Raw genomic sequence first — 19,520 nt, 5'->3', positions numbered from 1 at the left:
TATAAGAAGAGCCATTTTTCCTCCACCACCAACAGGGAGAAAACGTCTGGGAGACTTGAAATAAGTAAAAAGCCAGAAGAAAGGCTAAACACTCTTCTCTATTGGGGGTGACAAGATGTCCCATTTTGGCACATTCTGGTTTTTAGCCTTGGAAATCTGACCCTTGATACCTCCTACTCCTTACTGTAAAGTTTTTAGATGTTCAAGATAGCAGATCCCGTTCTGCTGAAGAATTTAGTAGATTTCAAGATATATGACATAATTGTTACATTTTCTAAGGTTTTGCAGCTTTTGCCGCGTAGCATATCTCAAATCTATGCTGAGGGTAATAACATTTTTAGTTTATGCATTAGGAATTCAAAAAATTGGGTTTTTGTCAGGTTTGTAAAGCAAATGTAGAATCTGCCCAGCAGATTTACTCAGTATGTGCTTCTCTTCCACAGTCAGCACAGGCCTATAAACAGCAAGGGAAAAAGCTTAATGTTTAACCCCCATTGAGTTGTTTAACTGCCCAGAATTACTTCAAGAGTGACAGGGATGGCATATAAATTTAATTTTAAAAAATAAATACATGAGCCAAAATGCTTTTGAAGATAAAGAACTTCTGCCTTGGTCAGGGAGTTGGACTAGAAGACATTTAAGGATCATCTCCAGCCCTCTGGTTCTATTATTCTAAAAACCTCCAGTCTGTTTCCTCTCGATTGCTGTACTTTGACAGTTTTTTCTAAGCTGCTTAGAGTTGGCCAGTTTAATGGGGCATAAAAGAACGATAATAAATATGTGAGTAAGTTCAGAGCTGAGATGCTGATTGTATTTAAAATAGGAACCATTCAGAACAAGCCCAATCAAGGAATACTGTTTTTGTTGAGTTATCAAGCACTGCACTAACTTGCCTTTTCTGTCCAGATACCATATGCCAGGGATGTCCAAACTTGGGAACTTTAAGACTTGTGGACTTCAACTCCCAGAATTCCCCAGCCAGCCGGGGAATTCTGGGAGTTGAAGTCCACAAGTCTTAAAGTTCCCAAGTTTGGACACCCCTGCCATATGCAAAGCTTTTCCTCAAGCCAGGGAAGACAGATGTTTATCGTGAATTGGTCATCTGAGATGATGCCTGCAGCTCCTTTTGTATTTTGACTTTTCATTGATCTCCCTTTTCCTGTGCCAAGACTATTAAACCATTTTCTAATTTCTCATCTTGTGCTGATGACTTCTTGTCTTGTTGATATTGTTTTCAGGTAAACGACCCAGCTCTCAGACCCACCGGCCTTTATTGCAACCAACTTTCCTCCGATCTTTTGAAAACAGAAGCAGATGGAGCACAGGTCAGTAAGATATTCCTAAGGCAGAATGTTGGGAAAATTTAAAGTGGTTTCCTTGCACTGCCTCTGAGAATATTCTCAGAGAGGCAATAGGATTCTGCAACAGAATCGGGGAGAGGGGGCGGTCTAGAAGTTTAATAAATTAAATTAATAAATTAACAGAGCCAATTCAGTTCCAGAAAAACTTCCCAAAGGCTGCCTGGCTTGGAATTGCATTGATTGAAAGTGGGCATCCTTTACACACCCCGGGATTGGCATTGGGACACACTGACAAGCAGTTTGTTAATTTTCATGTAATGTTGAGTGAACATTTCCTTGACAGATGATTTTGTAAAGCAAAAGCCTATCCCATAAGATTCTTCTGATTTTTCAGACAGGTATTCCTGTGCTAGCTCCTTTGCACCTTGTCCTGTGGTATGGCTTTGGAGCTGCTCTAGGTACAAAAAGGGGCATACAGATTTTATTTATAACATTTTTTTAATGAGCCATGGTGGTGCGGTGGTTACAGTATTGCAAGCTACCTCTGCATTCCACTACCAGGAGTTCAATCCTGACTAGCTCAAGGCTGACTCAGCCTTCCATCCTTCTGAGATTGGTAAAATGAGGGCCCAGATTGTTGGGAGCAATATGCTGACTCTGTAAATCGCTTAGAGCAGGGGTGTCCAAACTTGGGAACTTTAAGACTTGTGGACTTCAACTCCCAGAATTCTGGAAGTTGAAGTCCACAAGTCTTAAAGTTCCCAAGTTTGGACACCCCTGGCTTAGAGAGCGCTGTAAAGCACTATAAAGTCCAAGTGCTATGGTTATTTTCTGTAATCAGTAAATTTCTCTTTCCTGTTTTGTGAAATCAGACATGCCTTTTCTAAATCTCAAGGATCTGTTGGCTGTAAATTTGGCTTATATATGTATCAGGTCACAAGAATTGTTGCTAGTAGAACGTGGGATACCAGAAAACCTATAAGTAGCAAAAGCTAAAACTGAACCTGTTCTCGTGAGTCAGGCAGACCACCAGTTCCTATAAGGCAGGGGTGTCCAAACTTGGCAACTTTAAGACTTGTGGACTTCAACTCCCAGAATTCCCCAGCCGCTGGGGAATTCTGGGAGTTGAAGTCCACAAGTCTTAAAGTTCCCAAGTTTGGACACCCCTGCTATAAGGTCACTAGAATCAATTGTCCTTATCAGTAATAGCAAAAGCAATAAATGAAGAAAACTGAAGAGCTAGAAGAACAATGCCACTTGAAATTCTCCTTTATAACACTCTAACATTTGAGTTTTTAAACTTTCATCCTGAAACCAAAATACAATTAACACTTAAGTCAGCCTATCCAAGGAGAGCATTCCGGAGATAAGGGACTGTAAAACAGAAGGGGATAATCTTCTTAGGCAATTCAGAAGCCTGAGGACAGTCTCTGGAGACAGTCTTAACATGTGAGCAGGGGGACTTGGTCACAAGGAAAACTTTAAAGATCAGAAACTTGGAAACCATTACCTCTTGCCATTGAAGATTGGAATTAGCACCACATGCCCAATCTCCATTAATAATCCTGCTGCCATTTTACATTAAGTGCAGTTTCCTACAGGGGTGGTCATAATAAACAACATTAGGCAATAATCCAAATAATAGGTAAATATCTATGAGAAATCTATTGAAAAAATCACTGCAATCATAATCAGAACAACAGGTAGCATCTTCAGGTTGTAAATTGTTCCTTAATGCAGGAGGGAAAGACATCCCAATTTACAAGGTCGATACTCTGTTGACCAACAGTAAGTTCAATTTTGCCAGGATTTGAATTTCTGTTTATTAATTTTCATCTAGTCTATTATGAATCCCAAATTAACATTTCAACACTTCCATGACATCACTTACATTTGATGAAAAGGAAAACAAGAACTTCATTTTATGTCCCCAAACACTTTCTTCCTCTGCTTTCTTTCCAGCATTAGAACAGAGAAAGCAGTTTGTTTTACAACAACCAAACTGATATGAACCTAAAAAATCTAACTGCTGCTTCATTTTAAAAAGAGAGCCAAAATGTCAGATATAAAATGGAATGAAAATTATCAGATTATATTTGAATGCTAATTTATTAGAAGTCATATTCTAATTTAAATTGACTATGTTAAATCCAATTTTTATAGAATATAGAATAATAGAGTTGGAGGGACCTTGGAGATCTTCTAGTCTAGGCAGGAAACTCTACACCACTTCAGACAAATGGCTATCCAACATCTTCTTAATGACTTCCAATGTTGGGGCATTCACAACTTCTGGAGGCAAGCTGTTCCACTGATTAATTGTTCTAACTGTCAGGAAATTTCTTCTTAGTTCTAAGTTGCTCCTCTCCTTGATTAGTTTCCACCCATTGCTTCTTGTTCTACCCTCAGGTGCCTTGGAAAATAGTTTGACTCCCTCTTCTTTGTGGCAGCCCCTGAGATATTGGAACACTGCTATCATGTCTTGCCTTCGTATCTGAAATGAATTAATAATAATTTGACCAACTGCCATTTCTTATGAGTGGGATTTTTTTTTTCACGGAAGGGTTTTTGAGAGTTCTTTTGTGGCTTAAAAACAATGTAAGACAGCCTTCCTCAGCTTGATAGCTCCCTATTCTAATTAGAAGATACAGCACCAAGTTGGAAAAAGCTGGTTAATTATTCCTTCATTGTGACTGTCTGTAGCATCCATTAAGATACTAGTTTTATTATATGCAATTTGAAGTCCTTTCAAGAACTCAATATTTAAAGATGCGTTTCTTCATTTTACCTAGAATAGCAGAGACGTGCACAGATTGCACAGCAAATGACATAGTCTCATTTTCCCAATGCATACAAGCATGCTATTTTATACTCAATGTGTGGTTTCGCACACCAATTGTAGCATAATGAAATGAATTTGATTTTTGTATATAGCACATAGTAGGACTCTAGCCATTACCTTAGCATATCCCTGTTCCAAACACATGGAGATTCTTCACTAAAGCTTAAGGAAAGCCAAGAACCACTTTCAAATTAGAAAAACTACTTCTGAGTCCCTGAAACTGTTCTCTGTTTCAATAAGGGATGAAAAATGGTAAAGTTGAATATTGATGTTTATTATATTACCTGCTTATTCTTTATGCTAAACCCATCTGTAGCAAATGGGTAGGGTGTCAAAGCGTAATGCCATGTAATAACTGGCATGTGATAATACTATAATAATAATGATGATCCCAAAGATTTTTTGTTTGTTTGATTAGCTTTGCCAGAGTTTCAACCTATGAGGAATAATACTTACATAGACATATGGATCTGTGAGATTTATGATCAGGATTGAAATCCAAGAAGTCACACTAGCAATACTCCACCTTATGCAGGGGCATAATAATCAGGTGCACCCATGAAGCAAGAAGTACTTCAAATTGTAGAATCATAGGGCTGGAGGGGACATTGGAGGTCTTCTAATCCAACCTCCTGCTCAAGACAGCAGATTTTATAGAATCCCAGACAAATGGTTGTCCAATGTTTTGTGGAAAACCTCCAGCAATGGAATGCCCACCATTCCGAGAGCAAATTGTTCCATTGATTCATCATTCTCGCTGTCAGGAAGTTCCTTCCAGGTTAGATTTCCCTCAATGAGCTTCCATCCATTACTGCTTGCTCTTTTATCAGTACTATATAAAATATAATCATTCCTAACTTGGTGCTCTATCAAATTGCCATACTGTTAACAAAAATGGGAATTATAATTCATTATATAGAGAAAACACCAGTGGGGTGATTTTACAATACAAATACAATAGCAGAGTTGGAAGGGTCCTTAGAGGTCTTCTAGTCCAACCCCCTTCCTAGGCAGGAAGCCCTATACCGTTTCAGACAAATGGCTATCCAACATCTTCTTAAAGACTTCCAGTGTTGGGGCATTCACAACTTCTGGAGGCAAGCTGTTCCACTGATTAATTTTTCTAACTGTCAGGAAATTTCTCCTCAGTTCTAAGTTGCTTCTCTCCTTGATTAGTTTCCACCCATTGCTTCTTGTTCTACCCTCAGGTGCCTTGGAAAATAGCTTGACTCCCTCTTCTTTGTGGCAACCCCTGAGATATTGGAACACTGCTATCATGTCTTCCCTAGTCCTTCTTTTCATTAAACTAGACATACCCAGTTCCTGCAACTGTTCTTCATATGTTTTAGTCTCCAGTCCCCTAATCATCTTTGTTGCTCTTCTCTGCACTCTTTCTTGAGTCTCCACATCTTTTTTACACCGTGGCAACCAGAACTGAATGCAGTATTCCACGTGTGGCCTTAACAAGGCATTATAAAGTGGTATTAACACTTCACGTGATCTTGATTCTATCCCTCTGTTTATGTAAGCCTAGAACTGCACACTGCTGGCTCATATTTAAATGGTTGTCCACTAGGACTCCAAGATCCCTTTCACAGTTACTACTACTGAGCAAGGTACCACCTATACTGTACCTGTGCATTTTGTTTTTCTTGCCTAAATGTAGAACCTTACTCTTTTCGCCATTGAATTTCATTTTATTAGATAGTGCCCAATGTTCAAGTTTGTCAAAATCCTTCTGTATCTTAAGCCTATCTTCTGAAGTGTTGGCTATTCCTGCCAGCTTGGTGTCATCTGCAAATTTGATGAGTTCCCCATTTATTCCCTCATCCAAATTATTGATGTTGAAGAGTACTGGGCCCAAAACAGAGCCTTGGGGAACTCCACTGCATACCTCCCTCCATGTAGATGCAGTTCCATTGAGCACTACATGTTAAGTGCGGTTGGTCAGCCAGTTACGAATCCATCTGGTGGTGATGCTGTCCAACCCACATTCTTCTACTTTATTTAATAGTAGGTTGTGGTCTACCGTATCAAATGCCTTACTGAAGTCCAAGTAAACTATATCGATGGCATTCTTCTAGTCCACTAATTTTGTCACATTATCAAAGAATGCAATCAGATTAGTCTGGCATGATCTGTTTTTGACAAACCCATGTTGGCTTTTGGCTATTACTTTGTTTGCTTCTAGGTATTCGCTAATTCATTGCTTGATTATTTTGTATTTTGTATTAAACATTGAGAGGCTTTCAAGGCTCTTGAGAGGAAGAGGATACTGTACTGTGCAAACAGTGAAACACAATAATCCCACAAATCACAACATCATAAAATCCAAAATGGATTTTAGGCCATTCCATATTGGAGTGGAAGCAGCTCAGAAAACCTGCCTCTAACATCTAATCACTAACATCTGTTCATTGCAGGCTACCCTTCTAGGCCAGTCACAATTTGACGGGATCAAGCAGATGCTTTGAGCTTAGCTCCAGCTGGAAATGCTAATTTTTAAAATAGGTGTCAGTTTTAGCCTTTAATGTTTTGTTTTGTTTTTGCGGTGAAAACAGAATTTCAACAATGTGGATGTTCACACTGACTTCAGAACAGAAATGACATGTATACAGTGAGGCAATGTAAACACTAATTTACCCGAAATGTATGTGAACTGCTTCCTATTTATCACTTTGTGAAGTGGTTGGCAATAAAAATTCAGTAGAAAGCTTATCTATTTAAAAATTAAATTTACTTTGGAGACAGCCAGTATTTGTAGGCTTTTTCACAGGGAAGTTGATAAATAGCCTGCTAAAACAAATTTGCATAAGTTTGTTTACAGAAGCAAGCTTAGTGATAAATAAATATTCTTCTTGTATTCTGAACTAAGTTCCAGGTATAAGCCTATTAGGTAGATTAGTCTGAATGTAAATATATTGGCCTACTGTTCAGGTCTGTTCTAAAATTTATTAAGGTACTTTAATTGAAACATTTTGTACTCTGTGATAAATGCATGCTATGAATATGTTTATAGTCATGCATACAGTTTCCAGGGCATGCATAATTTACACATCTGAAGTAAGAGCTTACTGAACAACAGATTTAAATAACAATTAAATTTTATTTTTAAATGTTACAGCATTCTGAGTCCATTTCTTTTAATGTCATACACTCTGCTCTATAACTGGCTACTACTTTTTGGCACTATTTCCCCATACTATTCAGGATTCATAACATTGGTTGCTAGTTCCTGGGTTCTGCATTCATGCACTCATCATCATTCTGCAGCTTTGACTATTTTTTCAATATTTTATCCTGCCTTCGCTATTTTTATAAATAACTCAAAAGTGGCGAACATATCTGATACTCCTTCCTCTTCCTTATTTTCCCCACAACTCCCATGCGAGGTGAATTGGGCTAAGAGAAAATGCCTGGCCCAAAGTCACCCAGCTGGCTTTCCATGCCTAAGGAAGGACTAGAATTCAGTCTCCCGATTTCTAGCCTGATGCCTTAAGCGCTAGACCCGTGGTTCCCAACGTGAAACCCTAACCCTAACCCACTCCCCACAGGGAGGCAATTTGATTTTTAATGGAAGCAATTTGAACTTTGTTTAAAACAAGTTAATGTTAAACAAGTTAACTTTTAGGCTTCCTCTGTGTGAGTAGAGTTCCCTTTTTGAGTAAAGTAAGAAGTATATGTTGCAGGGCATCACGGTTTTAGAGATCCTTAGGTGGGGCATGGCCAAAAAAGATTGGTAGCCACTGCACTAGACCAAACTCGGCTACCCCACGTTGTCCTCCTCTTTCCCCCACGCCCCCCCCCAACAAACTTGGAACCTCCAGGGTGTAGCCCATCTTGTCCTGAATGTAAGAAGATGTGAATTTTTACCTAGCTCTGATCCAAATGAGTGCAGCGGTTTTCTTTTTGTAGGGCAAGAAGACAGAAGAGCCCTTCTCTGTGGTGACTACAGACTAGAGGATTCTCTAGTGAGTTTCCACTTCACCGTAGTACCCAGTCCATCTGCCCGGGGGCCTTTTCCCATGCTTGGCTAACAGTCTCTTTTGTGTCCTGGCAGGTCCAGCAGGTCCAGGTGTTTGCTGATGTGCAGTGTACAGTCAACTTGGTGGGCGGAGACCCTTACCTGAACCAGCCTGGCTCCGTGGATACACAGAAAGGCAGCACGGCCTCTCAGACCCCACAAGCCCAGCAGAAAAGTCTTCTTCAGCAGCTACTGACTGAATGACCCACTTTTCAAAGGAATGTGAAATTTAAATAATGACATACGGATATATAAATATATATATATATAAATATATATGTATATTATATATTTTTCTGAGATTTTTGGTATCTCAAAAACTTGCAGCCATTCTTCAGCTCTTGTAGTATATGGAGCAGGGGGAGGGGGAAATCCCTCCTCCCCTTTTGGTTTTTTAAACAAAGATGGATTTCAGCAAAGTGACAAGACAGAACCACTGAGCCAAATTTTACAGATTATCCTTATTTTTATAATCAGTTGCTGGCTTCTTTTCCCAGAAGGACATTACTAGAGGGGTTGAGGGTGGGGGTGGGAGAGCAAAACGGAAGGCATGTGGCTGTCAGGTGGAGGAGGAGGAGGAGAAGGGGTTGAAGTCTCAGTTTCAGCTGGATCTGTCACTGATTTGCATCTTCAGTAAAGCAGGAATGGGCAAATAATTGTGCACGCTCGTCTCTTCTTTGGGAAGGGATGTTCCTTAGCTGTTCTTAAACATGTACGCCCTCGCTCACTGCTTGCCCCCCAATTCGTTTGTGCTTTTCTTAGCAATTGTGAGTTTGTCAGTTTTAAAGAAAAAAAATGATATTAATAATATTAATATTAATAATAATAAATATTTTGCCCCACTGTTTTTTTTTCATGTTTTATGCTGGTAAATAGACAGACTCCTTAGTGACAAAGAGGTCTTTGTAGTATATGAACAACAAATCGAGTGGGAGTTCCTATGAAAACTAATATAATTGTTGAAAATAAAACATGTAAATCCATTTGGGGGATAATTGCAATTATTTTTAGAGGGAGAGGAGGAAGTGGCTCTGAAAGCAATGCACCAAGTGCATCCCACCCATTTCCATGGGCTTGTAAGAGAGACACTGGGCCACAGACAATTCTTGTCAGAAAAGAAATGGAAGAAGTACAGCAAAAGTTCAAGTTGTAGTTCTGACCACTATTGTAGATTTCTTTTTTAAAAAGTGATTCAAATTGAGCAGTCAGCACTTGTTTTGATTCTGTTTAACAGCCAAGGTAGCTTAATACTATTTAAAATAATATGGATTATGATTATAATAAAAAGGCGCTTCTCTATGGAATGGGAGACAAGTTAATACTTTTTCCCTCTCAGGCCTTTTAATGTAAATAGCTCAGACTTCTTGTATAAATTGGTTTCTTTCTCTTTTTAGTTGGGGATTGCTCTAAAATAGCATTGCTTTTGGAAGGGGTGGGGGATTTCTTTCTTTTCTCTCTTTCTGAAATTTTGTTGATGTGTGAAAATAAAACTGTGTAGCTTTTGTTAAATGAATTTGCAAGAGTTTAAAACACAAAGAGACAAACCTAATGGCTGATGTTGCATTATTGCTTAGAAAAGAAGGTGTGGACCAGAGGTGGTATTCAGCTGGTTCTGACCAGTTCTGGAGAACCGGTAGCAGAAATTTTGAGTAGTTCGAAGAACTGGTAAATGTCACCTCTGACTGGCCCCGCCCACACCTATTCTCTGCCTCCCGAGTTCAGCTGATCGGGAGGGAATGGGGACTTTGCAGTAACCTTCCCTTGCCATGCCCACCAAGCCACACCCCACCCCACCAAGCCACGCCCACAAAACCGGTAGTAGAAAAAAATGAATTCCACCACTGGCGTGGACTTACATTTTGGACAGTCTGGAAAAGACACAGCATCAAGAAAAGAAAGAGCTGATAATAAAGAGAGCTTGCTCAGCAAGTGACTAACAGTTCAAGGTATCTCCAAGATGCAGAGAGCTGCCCTAGATTGTGGCATTTTAAAGTTCAGATTTTCTCTTAGTTTTACCCATGTGGATTAAAAAAAAAAAAAACTAGGAGAGAGAATGTTCACTGCTCAGATCTGAACTAAATGCCAAAATCCAACATGCTCTCTTGCGACTCTAATCATGCAAAGGTTTGGTTTTACAGAAATCAACTACCATCAAGATGAAATATCAAGAAAGGACTAAATACATTTATTCTACTGAACATGCCTCAATACCGTAAGCGCCATACAGGACTTAGACAAATCTTGACTGATCTTTAAAACACCAAGCAAGATTAGTTCTAGTTAGTACTTGGACAGAATATCAAGAAATTGAAAGATTGGGGGGGAAAAATCTCAAAAAGTAGCAACAATCCTTGGTTGTAAAAAGAGAGGCATAAAATCAAAATCACATGAAGTATTAGTACCGCTTTATAAAACCTTAGTAAGACCACACCTGGAATACTACATCCTATTTTAGTCATTTCATTATTTTAAAAAAGATGTTGAGACTTTGGAAATAGTGCAGAGAAGAACAGCTAAAACGATTAAAAGACTGGAGACTAAAGCATATGAAGAACGTTGCAAGCTACTCTAGATAAAGGAACTAGGGGTGACATAATAGCAGTATACCAGTATTTGAGGAACCGCCACACAGAAGAGGGGGTTAACTTTTTTTCCTAAGCACCAAAGGCAAGACAAGAAACAATGGATAGAAACATATTAAGGAGAGAAGCAACCTGGGATTAAGGAGAAATTTTCTAACAATGAGAAAAATTAACAGTGGAACAACTTGCCTTGAGAAGATGCAGGTGCTTCATAACTGAAGGTTTTTAAGAGACTGGACAGCTACTTATCTGAAATGGTATAGGATCTCCTGTTTCAGCAGAGGGTTGGACCACAAGACCTCCAAGGTCCCTTCCAGCTCTATTCTGAGTGATTAAACATGCATGTGTTTGCATGTTCTCGACAAAGCATCTGTCTGGATTATGAATGGTTGCTCTGGGTCAGGGTGTTGCAGTACGGGCTCTTGGGCAAAAAGCTGTTGTATTTGTGTGAACTCAAGATTATTTGTTTATTTGTATGCCAACCATGTTGCAGTTATGCAAATTGAAAGAGACTTGACTTTTTTTTTTTTTTTAGTAAACTTCCATGTATCCCAAACGGAAAGAGGCTAATAACTAGCTGGGCCTTGCTTTAAGAATTGTTTCCATCCAGGCCAATTTAACAGAATAACAGAAGTTGGAAGGGACCTTGGAAGCCTTCTAATCCAGCACCTCCCCCTCAAGCAGACCGTATATCATTTCAGACAAATGGATGTCCAGTATCTTTTTAAAAGCCTCCAGTGATGGAGCACTCACAACTTCTGAAGGCAAGCTGTTCCACTGATTCATTGGTCTGTCAGGAAATTTCTCCTTAGCTTCTCTCCTTGATTGCTTTCCAAACATTGCTTCTTGTCTTGCTTTCTGCTGCTTTGGTTAATACATTGACCCCCCCCTTCTTTGTGGCAGCCCCTCAAATATTGTAACACTATCATGTCGCCCCTCATCCTTTTCATTAAACTAGACATATTCAATTCCTGCCATTATTCTTCATATCCTTTAATCTCCATCCCTCTAATCATCTTTTTTGCTCTTCTTTGCACTCTTTCGGGAATCTCAAAATCTTTGTTATATCATGACCAAAACTGGATGCAGTATTCCAAGTGTGGCCTTACCAAGGCCTTATAAAGCAGTATTAACACTTCACATCTTAATTCTACCCCTCCATTAAAGTAGCCCAGGATTCCATGGGGTTTTTTGGCTGCTGCCACAAACTGTTGGGTTCATATTTAAGTGACTGTCCACTAGGACTCCAAGATTTCTTACTCAGTTACTGCTATTGAGCAAAATTTCATCTAATTTCTACCGGTACATTTGGGTTTTTTGCTTAAGGGTAAAACCTTTTCTCTATATTGAATGTCAATTTGTTAGATAGGACTCAGTGTTCATGTCTGTTGAGATCCATCTGGATCTTAAGCCTATCTTCTGAGGTCGTTGGTTATTCCTGCCAGCTTGTCATTGTCTGCAAATATGATTATTCCTCTTTTATTCCCTCATCTAAATTGTTTATGAAGATATTGAACTAGGCCTAAGACAGAACCTTGGGGTACCCCATTGGTTACTTCCCTCCATGTAGATATTTTCATTAAGGACTACATGTTGAGTGGAGTTTGTCAGCCAGTTATAATTCATCTGGTGGTGATGCAGCCTATCCCACATTTTTCTAGCTTAACAAGAGGTAGGTTGTAGTCTACTTTGTCAAATACCTTATTGAAATCCAAGTATATTATGTTCACAGCATTTCGCTGACACACTAATTTAATCACTTAGTCACAGCATGATCTATTTTTGACAAACCCGTTGGCTTCTGGTTACAACTTGGCTTGCTTTTAGGTGTTTGCAGATCTGTTGCTTGATTATCTTTTCCAGAATCTTCCTAGGTATTGATGTCAGGCTGATTGGTCTGTAGTTTCCTGGATCTGGTTCCCTCCTCCCCCCCCCTTTTTTTTTTTTTGGCAGATGGAAACCACTTTTCCGGTCCTCTGATAATTCTCCAGTGCTTCAAGATCTTTGAAAGCTATATTGGTAGTTGAATGATTCCAAGATCATGTCTACCAGCTCTTTTAGAACTCTGGAATGTAATCCATAAATTCCTAGTAATTTGAACTCATCTAAGTAGACAAGTGTTCTTTTACCATTTTCTTAAGTACCAGTATTTTAATCTGAATTCCTAGTTTGTCTTTTAAGGTTCTGTTTCTGGTAAGTTGGGCTATTTTTTTTTACTGTGAAGACAGATGCAAAGAAATAATTAAGCAGCTCTCCTTTACCCCTGCTGCCTGTCACCTCCTTGCCATCTCCTCCCATAAGTGGATGGATTGTTTTACTTTTTTATTTTTTGTATGTTAAATTTTTTTATGTACATATGTTGCAAGTCTTAATTCATTCTGAGCCTTAGCTCTCCTGACTTCATCTTTGCAGATTCATGCTATATGCTGGCATTTTGCCTATCATTTTTTTCCACATTATTTTTTGTCTTTTAGTGTATCAGAGTTCTTTGTGCAACCATAGTTTCTTCTTGGGTTTTTTTTTTCGGTGGTATTGAGCTGGACTGGGCTTTTATCATCATATTTTTCAGTTTGCCAAGATTCTTGTTTTCCCCTTTAAAATTTTTATCCATGAAATCCTTTCCAACCTCTAAGTTTGTTGAAATCAATTCCTTTAGGTTTGCTTGTGTCTGCACTATGTTGAATTCTAATGACATGTTCACTCTCCCCCAACATTCCTTCAATTTAGCTCCCTCTATAATTTATTTTCTGTTAGTAAGAACTAGGTCCAGTATGGCTGTCTTTCTAGTTCCCTCCCTAACTTTTAGATGACAAAGTTATCAACTAGGTGGGGCATGAACCAGTTCGATCTCCCATTTGATGCAGAGTTTGTCTCCCAGTTGATGTCAGGGTAGTTAAAGTTCTTCAGTACTACTTGGCAAGTTGCCTACATACATTTGTTAACTGTTTAGCAAAAATTCATCTATTTTTTTCTTCTGGGTTAGGTGGCCTGTAATGTCATTCTTTTTTCTTTTTTATATTGACCAACATGCATTCTAGGCAGCTTTCATCCTTGGTTTTATGCATTTTTGAAGAGGTGATCTTTTACACATAATGTAATTACATCTCCCCTTTTGGAGGTATCTATTGGCTCTTCTATTGTCATTCACAGTATCACAGAATTGGAAACCAAGCATTATCACTTCAGTTTAATTCATCCAAGTTTACACATATATCTCCTTAATTGTTTTTCAGCCGTTGATTAGCCAATCCTGGTACTGATGAGTGACGGTGAAAGAAGAAGCCCAAAACCACAGCCATAATAAAGCTATCTTTTTCAACAGGAGGCTAATATGATATTTCAATACAGACTGTGATTTCAATACAGAACTTTTACAGTGCATTATTCAACACATTCACTTGGGATAAACAGTATAAAATCAAAATAACTGTCTTTAGTGAATTACATGCCATTAAAGTTTTTGCAGAAATTTTTTTTTTGCTTTAGAGTACATAGGAATTGCTTCAGCTTCCCATACTCTGGGCTAAAGTGTAATTTACTAAAGTATGAATCATTGAGTTGTAAAAATTCAGTCTACATGTTGAAGGGAACAATTAAATATGGTAGCTGTCTTCCGTTCAAGTATCCAAAAGGAGTCATTATCAGCCAGATTAATTTAAACAGATGACTCCTCTGATCTAGGAGAGTAATATTAGACTGCAAATTTACCAATCCACCAGCATTCTTCCCATAATAACCAATCAAAATGAAGACTAAGTCTACAAGAAAGACTTAGAGGATAAGCTTTTTTCCCCTATTGCTTCTGAGCAACTGGTATTTACAAATTATGTCCCTACTGATACTGGCAGCAGCAAAACACCTGTTATGAACAGAGGCCACAGGATACATTTATGTAATGGATTGAATAATGAATGGTACCCAAGGACATTTTAGCCTAGTATGTTGAATGAAGAGATCCGGTTTTATGGGCCAATGCAAATATACAAAATTGATTTAATCGATTCAGATGATTAAATAACAAGCAAATATGTCATGCAAGCATAGTAATAGATTCTCCGTGAGTTTGTCTAATTCCTTTCCAAAATTAGACTTGAGAGCTGAAGACCACCATCATCGGTTTGTGAAAGAAAATTCCATACTTTTATTATATATCAAGCAAAGGAATTCTTCCCCCTGTTTATCCTGGATATCCATTGTTCACCTTCAGTGCATAGCATGCTTTTACAGTATTATCATACCTTGTTAAATTGAATCATACTTAACATTCTGTTCACATTCACCTATACATAGAGATGCCTTTTTGGAGTGCTATGAAATTCCTTTTCTATCATCCTGATGTTATCACTGCTCAACCCTAACTCCGTATTTGTAAATAAATTTAAACATGCAAATCACAAATAGATTATTGAAGCTATTTTCCTAACACATGTAACAGTGTTCATAAGAGACCCCATCTTTATTCATGAATTTTATGTTTTTAGTGAGATTTTGACAAAAGCTTTCTAAAAGCTCAGAAGGATTCTTTCTGCATCTATGAACTAACACTATTATTACCTTGTTTCCCCGAAAATAAGACATGGTCTTATTTTCTTTTTACACCCAAAATATGGCTTGGGCCTTATTATGAGGGGAGGGTTTATTGTTTTGGGGTTGCGGGGTGGCTGCTCTCTTGCGAGCGGGCTCCCAAAGAACCGGGCACAGCCTCATGGGCAAACACAACAGCCATGAAGCAACCACGCTCACAAGCAGCCACCTGGCAAACCCCTTTTCCAGCCATGCAGAGTGCCATTTACTGACCCGGGGTATCGCCAAGCTGCGTGAGCACCTGTTCGCCGCCGCCCAGCTCACGCAGCTTGGCGCCTTCAAAATGCCAGTGAATGGCGCTCTGCACGGCTAGAGAGGGGGGTTGCACGAGCGGCTCTTCTGCTCTCGCTCACGCGCCTCCCAGCCTCACAATGCCCTGGCCCAGCTCTCCCTGCAGAGCCAGGGCACCTCTGCTGCCGCTGCCACCGCCATCCCACCATGGCTTTTTCGCCGGCTTCCAAACCGAGTCTTCCAGCAGTGGCCGCTCTGGGCGTACACTCTATGGTTGTACGCTCTGCCGACAGCCAGCCCACAACCATAGAGCATACACCCAGAGCAGCCACTGCCGGAAGACTCAATTTGGAAGCTGCCGAAAAAGCCATGCTGGGATGGCGGCGGTGGCAGTGGAGGTGCCCTGGTTCTGCAGGGAGAGCTGGGCCAGGGCATTGGGAGGCGTGGGATTGGAACAGCCACTTGTGCAGAGTGCCATTCAGTGGCATTTCAAAGGCGCCAAGCTGCGAGAGCCAGGCAGCGTCGAACAGGCCTTCACGCGACTTGGCGATACCCCTAGGTCAGTGAATGGCGCTCTGCATGGCTGGAAAGGGGGTTTGCCGGGTGGCTGCTGTGCCCGGCTTTTTGGGAGCCCGCTCACAAGAGAGCAACCCCCCTCTTCAGCTGGGCATAGCGCCGCTCACCAACCTAGCGGTATCCCGAAGGCACCAAGCAACGTGATCACCTTTGCCCCCCCCCCCGGTTCCTGCGGCTTGGCACCTTCGGGATACCGCTAAGTTGGTGAGCGGCGCTCTGCCTGGTTGGAGGTGGGGGGTTGTCCAGGGGGCTTATTTGCGGGGGAGGGCTTATATTTTTGCCCACCAGAAAAATGTGGAATGGCCTTATTATCAGGACATGTCATATTTTTGGTGAAATACAGTAGTGCAGATAAAAGAAACTAGAATATTCTGCTACCCCAAATATTATTTCCTAATGTAAATATATCTGAATAAGCAATCAAATCCCAGAAACAATGATTTATTGTTTATTAAATTTATACGCCTTCCATCTTACCAATAAAGCAACTCTGGGCAGGTTAATACCCTGAATCCACTTTTTAATAATATTAAGGCACCAAATGTTTCCTCTTAAATTGAGAAAATTGTCTTATGCTACATCATGAGATCCCTTGCCTCCTAATGATATCAATCCCATTATTTTTATATCTTTATGAAATACTCCGATTGAAGTAAATTCTTGCATCTCACAATTATTATATTGCAAAGGAAGGCTGTGAAAAAAACCAAGGGAAGTATACTTTTATCTGGTCAACTATGTTCATGGCCACAGAGGAAAAGGATCATTTCAGGAGTTTGAAATTCTTTAGATGCTGATGTACATGTTCTTTCAGGTAGGGACGGAGGGCAATGCAAGTAGCTATGTTTTCCGGTTGTTCTATCCAGACCTTATGGTCAATGCCATTCTGTTGCAGTCTCTCTGCTAATGTACTCAAGGCACACTCATCTGGAGCCTAAGAAGAAAACGAAAAAAATCTCAATGCAATATAGAATCAAAGATTGCTATAGCACTCATTGGTAACCTCTGTCTTGCTAAAACTACAATGACCAGCAACCCCTAACATTATCTGCCTAACTGAAAACAGCAAAAAACATCAATTGTGCTTTTTGTACAAAACTGTAAAAAAAACTGCTGTTTTGAAGATAATTATCAGAGTTGGTAATAACCACAAATCTAAATGCACTTAAAACGAAGACCCAGTTCATACAGTCGCATTGAATTCTATGTCTCAATATTGTGCTGTGATGCATAAAGATACGCTGTAATTGGTAACTAATTGCAGATGTCACTGTATCTTAATGATCTAGCAACTGGTAACAAGTGTTTTGTACACGCACATATCCATCTCTCAGGAGGAGCTTTTGAAGCAGAATATACATTAAAGGTAGCATCACACAAATTTTATCTGTCCATTCCTTTCCTCCATCACTTGGATGTAATCAATGCTACAATGCAAAGGCTTGGATCCAACTGTCCAATCTCCCATATGCAGCTTTACTGATTAGAATCCCCTAATTCGCAAAGGTTTTTTTTTTAATACGGAAAATGGGGGGGGGGGAATTCTGTTGAATTCCAAACTGATCTGTTAGGATTCCAGAACGTCATGGCCAGAAATCTATGTATTTATTCAATAATCGGATTACATTTCCATTTGTGTTCTCTGCTACTCCCGTTTACAGTTAAAGTCTATTTTAGAAAAACAGATCAGCAGTCTGACTGGGCACTTTTCAACCCTTTCAAGTACAGTAATCACTCTCCAAAGAAGAAGCACCCATTTAGGCTTGCTAAAATAGAAACAACCGCAAATCTAAATGCACTTACAACGAAGACCCAGTCCATACATTAAGACTTCTGTCTTAATATTGTGCTGTGATGCACAGAGATACACTGTAATTGGGAAGAAATTGCAGATGTCACTGCATCTTCACGGCACTTTGTAGGACCTTCCCTTCCCAACCAGTTGAAAATGAGAAAAAAGCAATAACGAATATAGGTTTTAGCATCAGTTTGGCGAAAAGTAAGTTCGCAGAAACCACGATCACGCACGTGAATCCTTTTAAATAGCGGGTTTCTTATTCACAGGTCAATGCAGTCACATCTGCCTGGAATTCACACTGTATATCGGACATAAATATAATCGAGTGAGTCCAGAGGTATTTCACGAGAAGAGCACTCCACTCCTCTGCTCACGATAGAATCCCTTATGCCACCAGGCTTGAGATTTTGGGCTTGGACAACCTAGAACTATGCCGATTAAGGCCTGACCTTAGCATAGCACACAAAATTGTCTGCTACAACGTCCTACCTGGTCAATGACTACTTCAGCTTCAACTGCAATAATACATGGGCAAACAAACTCAAGGTAAACCGCTCCAAACTTGATTGCAGAAAATACGACCAGCAACAGAGTGGTCAATGCCTGGAATGCTCTACCTGACTCCGTTGTTACATCCTCAGACTCCCATAACTTTAACCTGAAACTGTCTAGCGTGGACCTCACACTATTCCTAAGAGGTCTGTAAAGGGGGCGTGCATAAGTGCACCAGCGTGCCTACCATCCCTGTCCTACTGTCCCCGTTTATTCGTACCCATTTCCTGCGCTCATCTCCATATTTATACTTATACCTGTTATCTCGTACACGTTTGACAAACTAAATAAATAAAATAAAAATAAAGTAATGCAGTAGCATCCATACCACTAGTTTTACAGGGCTGGATTTTTAAGGTCCTGCCTGCGCTCTAATGAAACCCCTATGCAAAGACTCCGGCTCTCTGTGCCTGTCAATCATCAAAGCCCACCGAAGGGGAGTCGTCCTATTGGATAGGTTAGTCGTGTTTCTCGATCTTGGCAAGTTGAAGGTGGTGGACTTCAACTCCCAGAATTACCCATCTTCAACTTGCCAAGATGGAGAAACACTATTAGTTAATGCTCACCTCCAGCACCACGGTCCTCATGCTGCCATCCTGGGCTAGATAAGCCGCGGTGTCTGGATGCTCGTAGTACGCGTGGACCACGGCCAAGGCCGCGTGGCAGGCCTGAGCCACCGAGGCCCCCAACGGCCACGAGAAAGGCTCGCGTAACAAGTCGCCCCGCAGCACCACGTATTGCACCAAAGAGCGGCCCGCCGCCGCCGCCATCCTCAAGCAGGAAATGAGGTGGTTCCTAAAGGAACTCTGGGAAAAGATTAAACGAAGCGAGCCGCCCCGTTTCCGTACAAGAGAACCATCTCAGGAGTGGGTTCGCCATCTTGTTGTACGGCATGTAAAATAAATGGCCAGCTGAGGTAGTAGAGCGGCTGATTGAAAACTCACTGGCGAGTCATTTCGGGAAGAAGGAAAAGTCTCGGCCCGATGACGTACTTCCGAGTGCGTTGCTAGGCGGGAGTTTTGAATCCATT

At 40.3% G+C, this 19,520-nt stretch overlaps 2 protein-coding genes across 7 annotated transcripts in view; one reads left to right on the top strand and one right to left on the bottom strand.

Annotated features, from left to right (window-relative positions):
• NCOA1 (nuclear receptor coactivator 1) overlaps nt 1-9,150 on the top strand; it is a 327,889-nt gene extending 318,739 nt beyond the window's left edge. For 5 of the 6 annotated variants that reach the window (XM_081943115.1, XM_081943112.1, XM_081943111.1 and 2 more), the window contains 2 exons: nt 1,239-1,325; nt 8,204-9,150. In XM_081943115.1, the coding sequence (XP_081799241.1) occupies nt 1,239-1,325; nt 8,204-8,371 (255 nt within the window). In that variant the 3' untranslated portion in view covers nt 8,372-9,150. Of the gene's footprint in view, nt 1-1,238; nt 1,326-8,058; nt 8,115-8,203 lie in introns of all 6 variants that reach the window. The other variant, XM_081943114.1, reaches the window with a different exon arrangement.
• Nucleotides 9,151-16,572: 7,422 nt separating this feature from the next.
• Nucleotides 16,573-19,384, bottom strand: PTRHD1 (peptidyl-tRNA hydrolase domain containing 1). The gene is made up of 2 exons (XM_081944331.1): nt 19,057-19,384; nt 16,573-17,074 (listed from the first exon to the last, which is right to left on the bottom strand). The coding sequence occupies exons 1-2, from the start codon at nt 19,258-19,260 to the stop codon at nt 16,904-16,906; spliced, it is 375 nt and encodes a 124-aa protein (XP_081800457.1). The 5' UTR covers nt 19,261-19,384; the 3' UTR covers nt 16,573-16,903.
• Between the last annotated feature and the right edge of the window lie 136 nt (nt 19,385-19,520).

Source organism: Natrix helvetica (genome assembly GCF_964273705.1).
Source record: "Natrix helvetica genome assembly, chromosome: 2".
NCBI classification, from domain to species: domain Eukaryota; kingdom Metazoa; phylum Chordata; class Lepidosauria; order Squamata; family Natricidae; genus Natrix; species Natrix helvetica.
This window is presented reverse-complemented; position numbering and strand designations above follow the sequence as displayed.

Coding starts and splice junctions, on each gene's coding strand:
- PTRHD1 (XM_081944331.1), bottom strand. CDS start 19,260: ATGGCGGCGGCGGCGGGCCGCTCTTTGGTGCAATACGTGGTGCTGCGG. Junction 17,075..19,056: donor TGAGGACCGTGGTGCTGGAG/GTGAGCATTAAC, acceptor TTTTCTTCTTAG/GCTCCAGATGAGTGTGCCTT.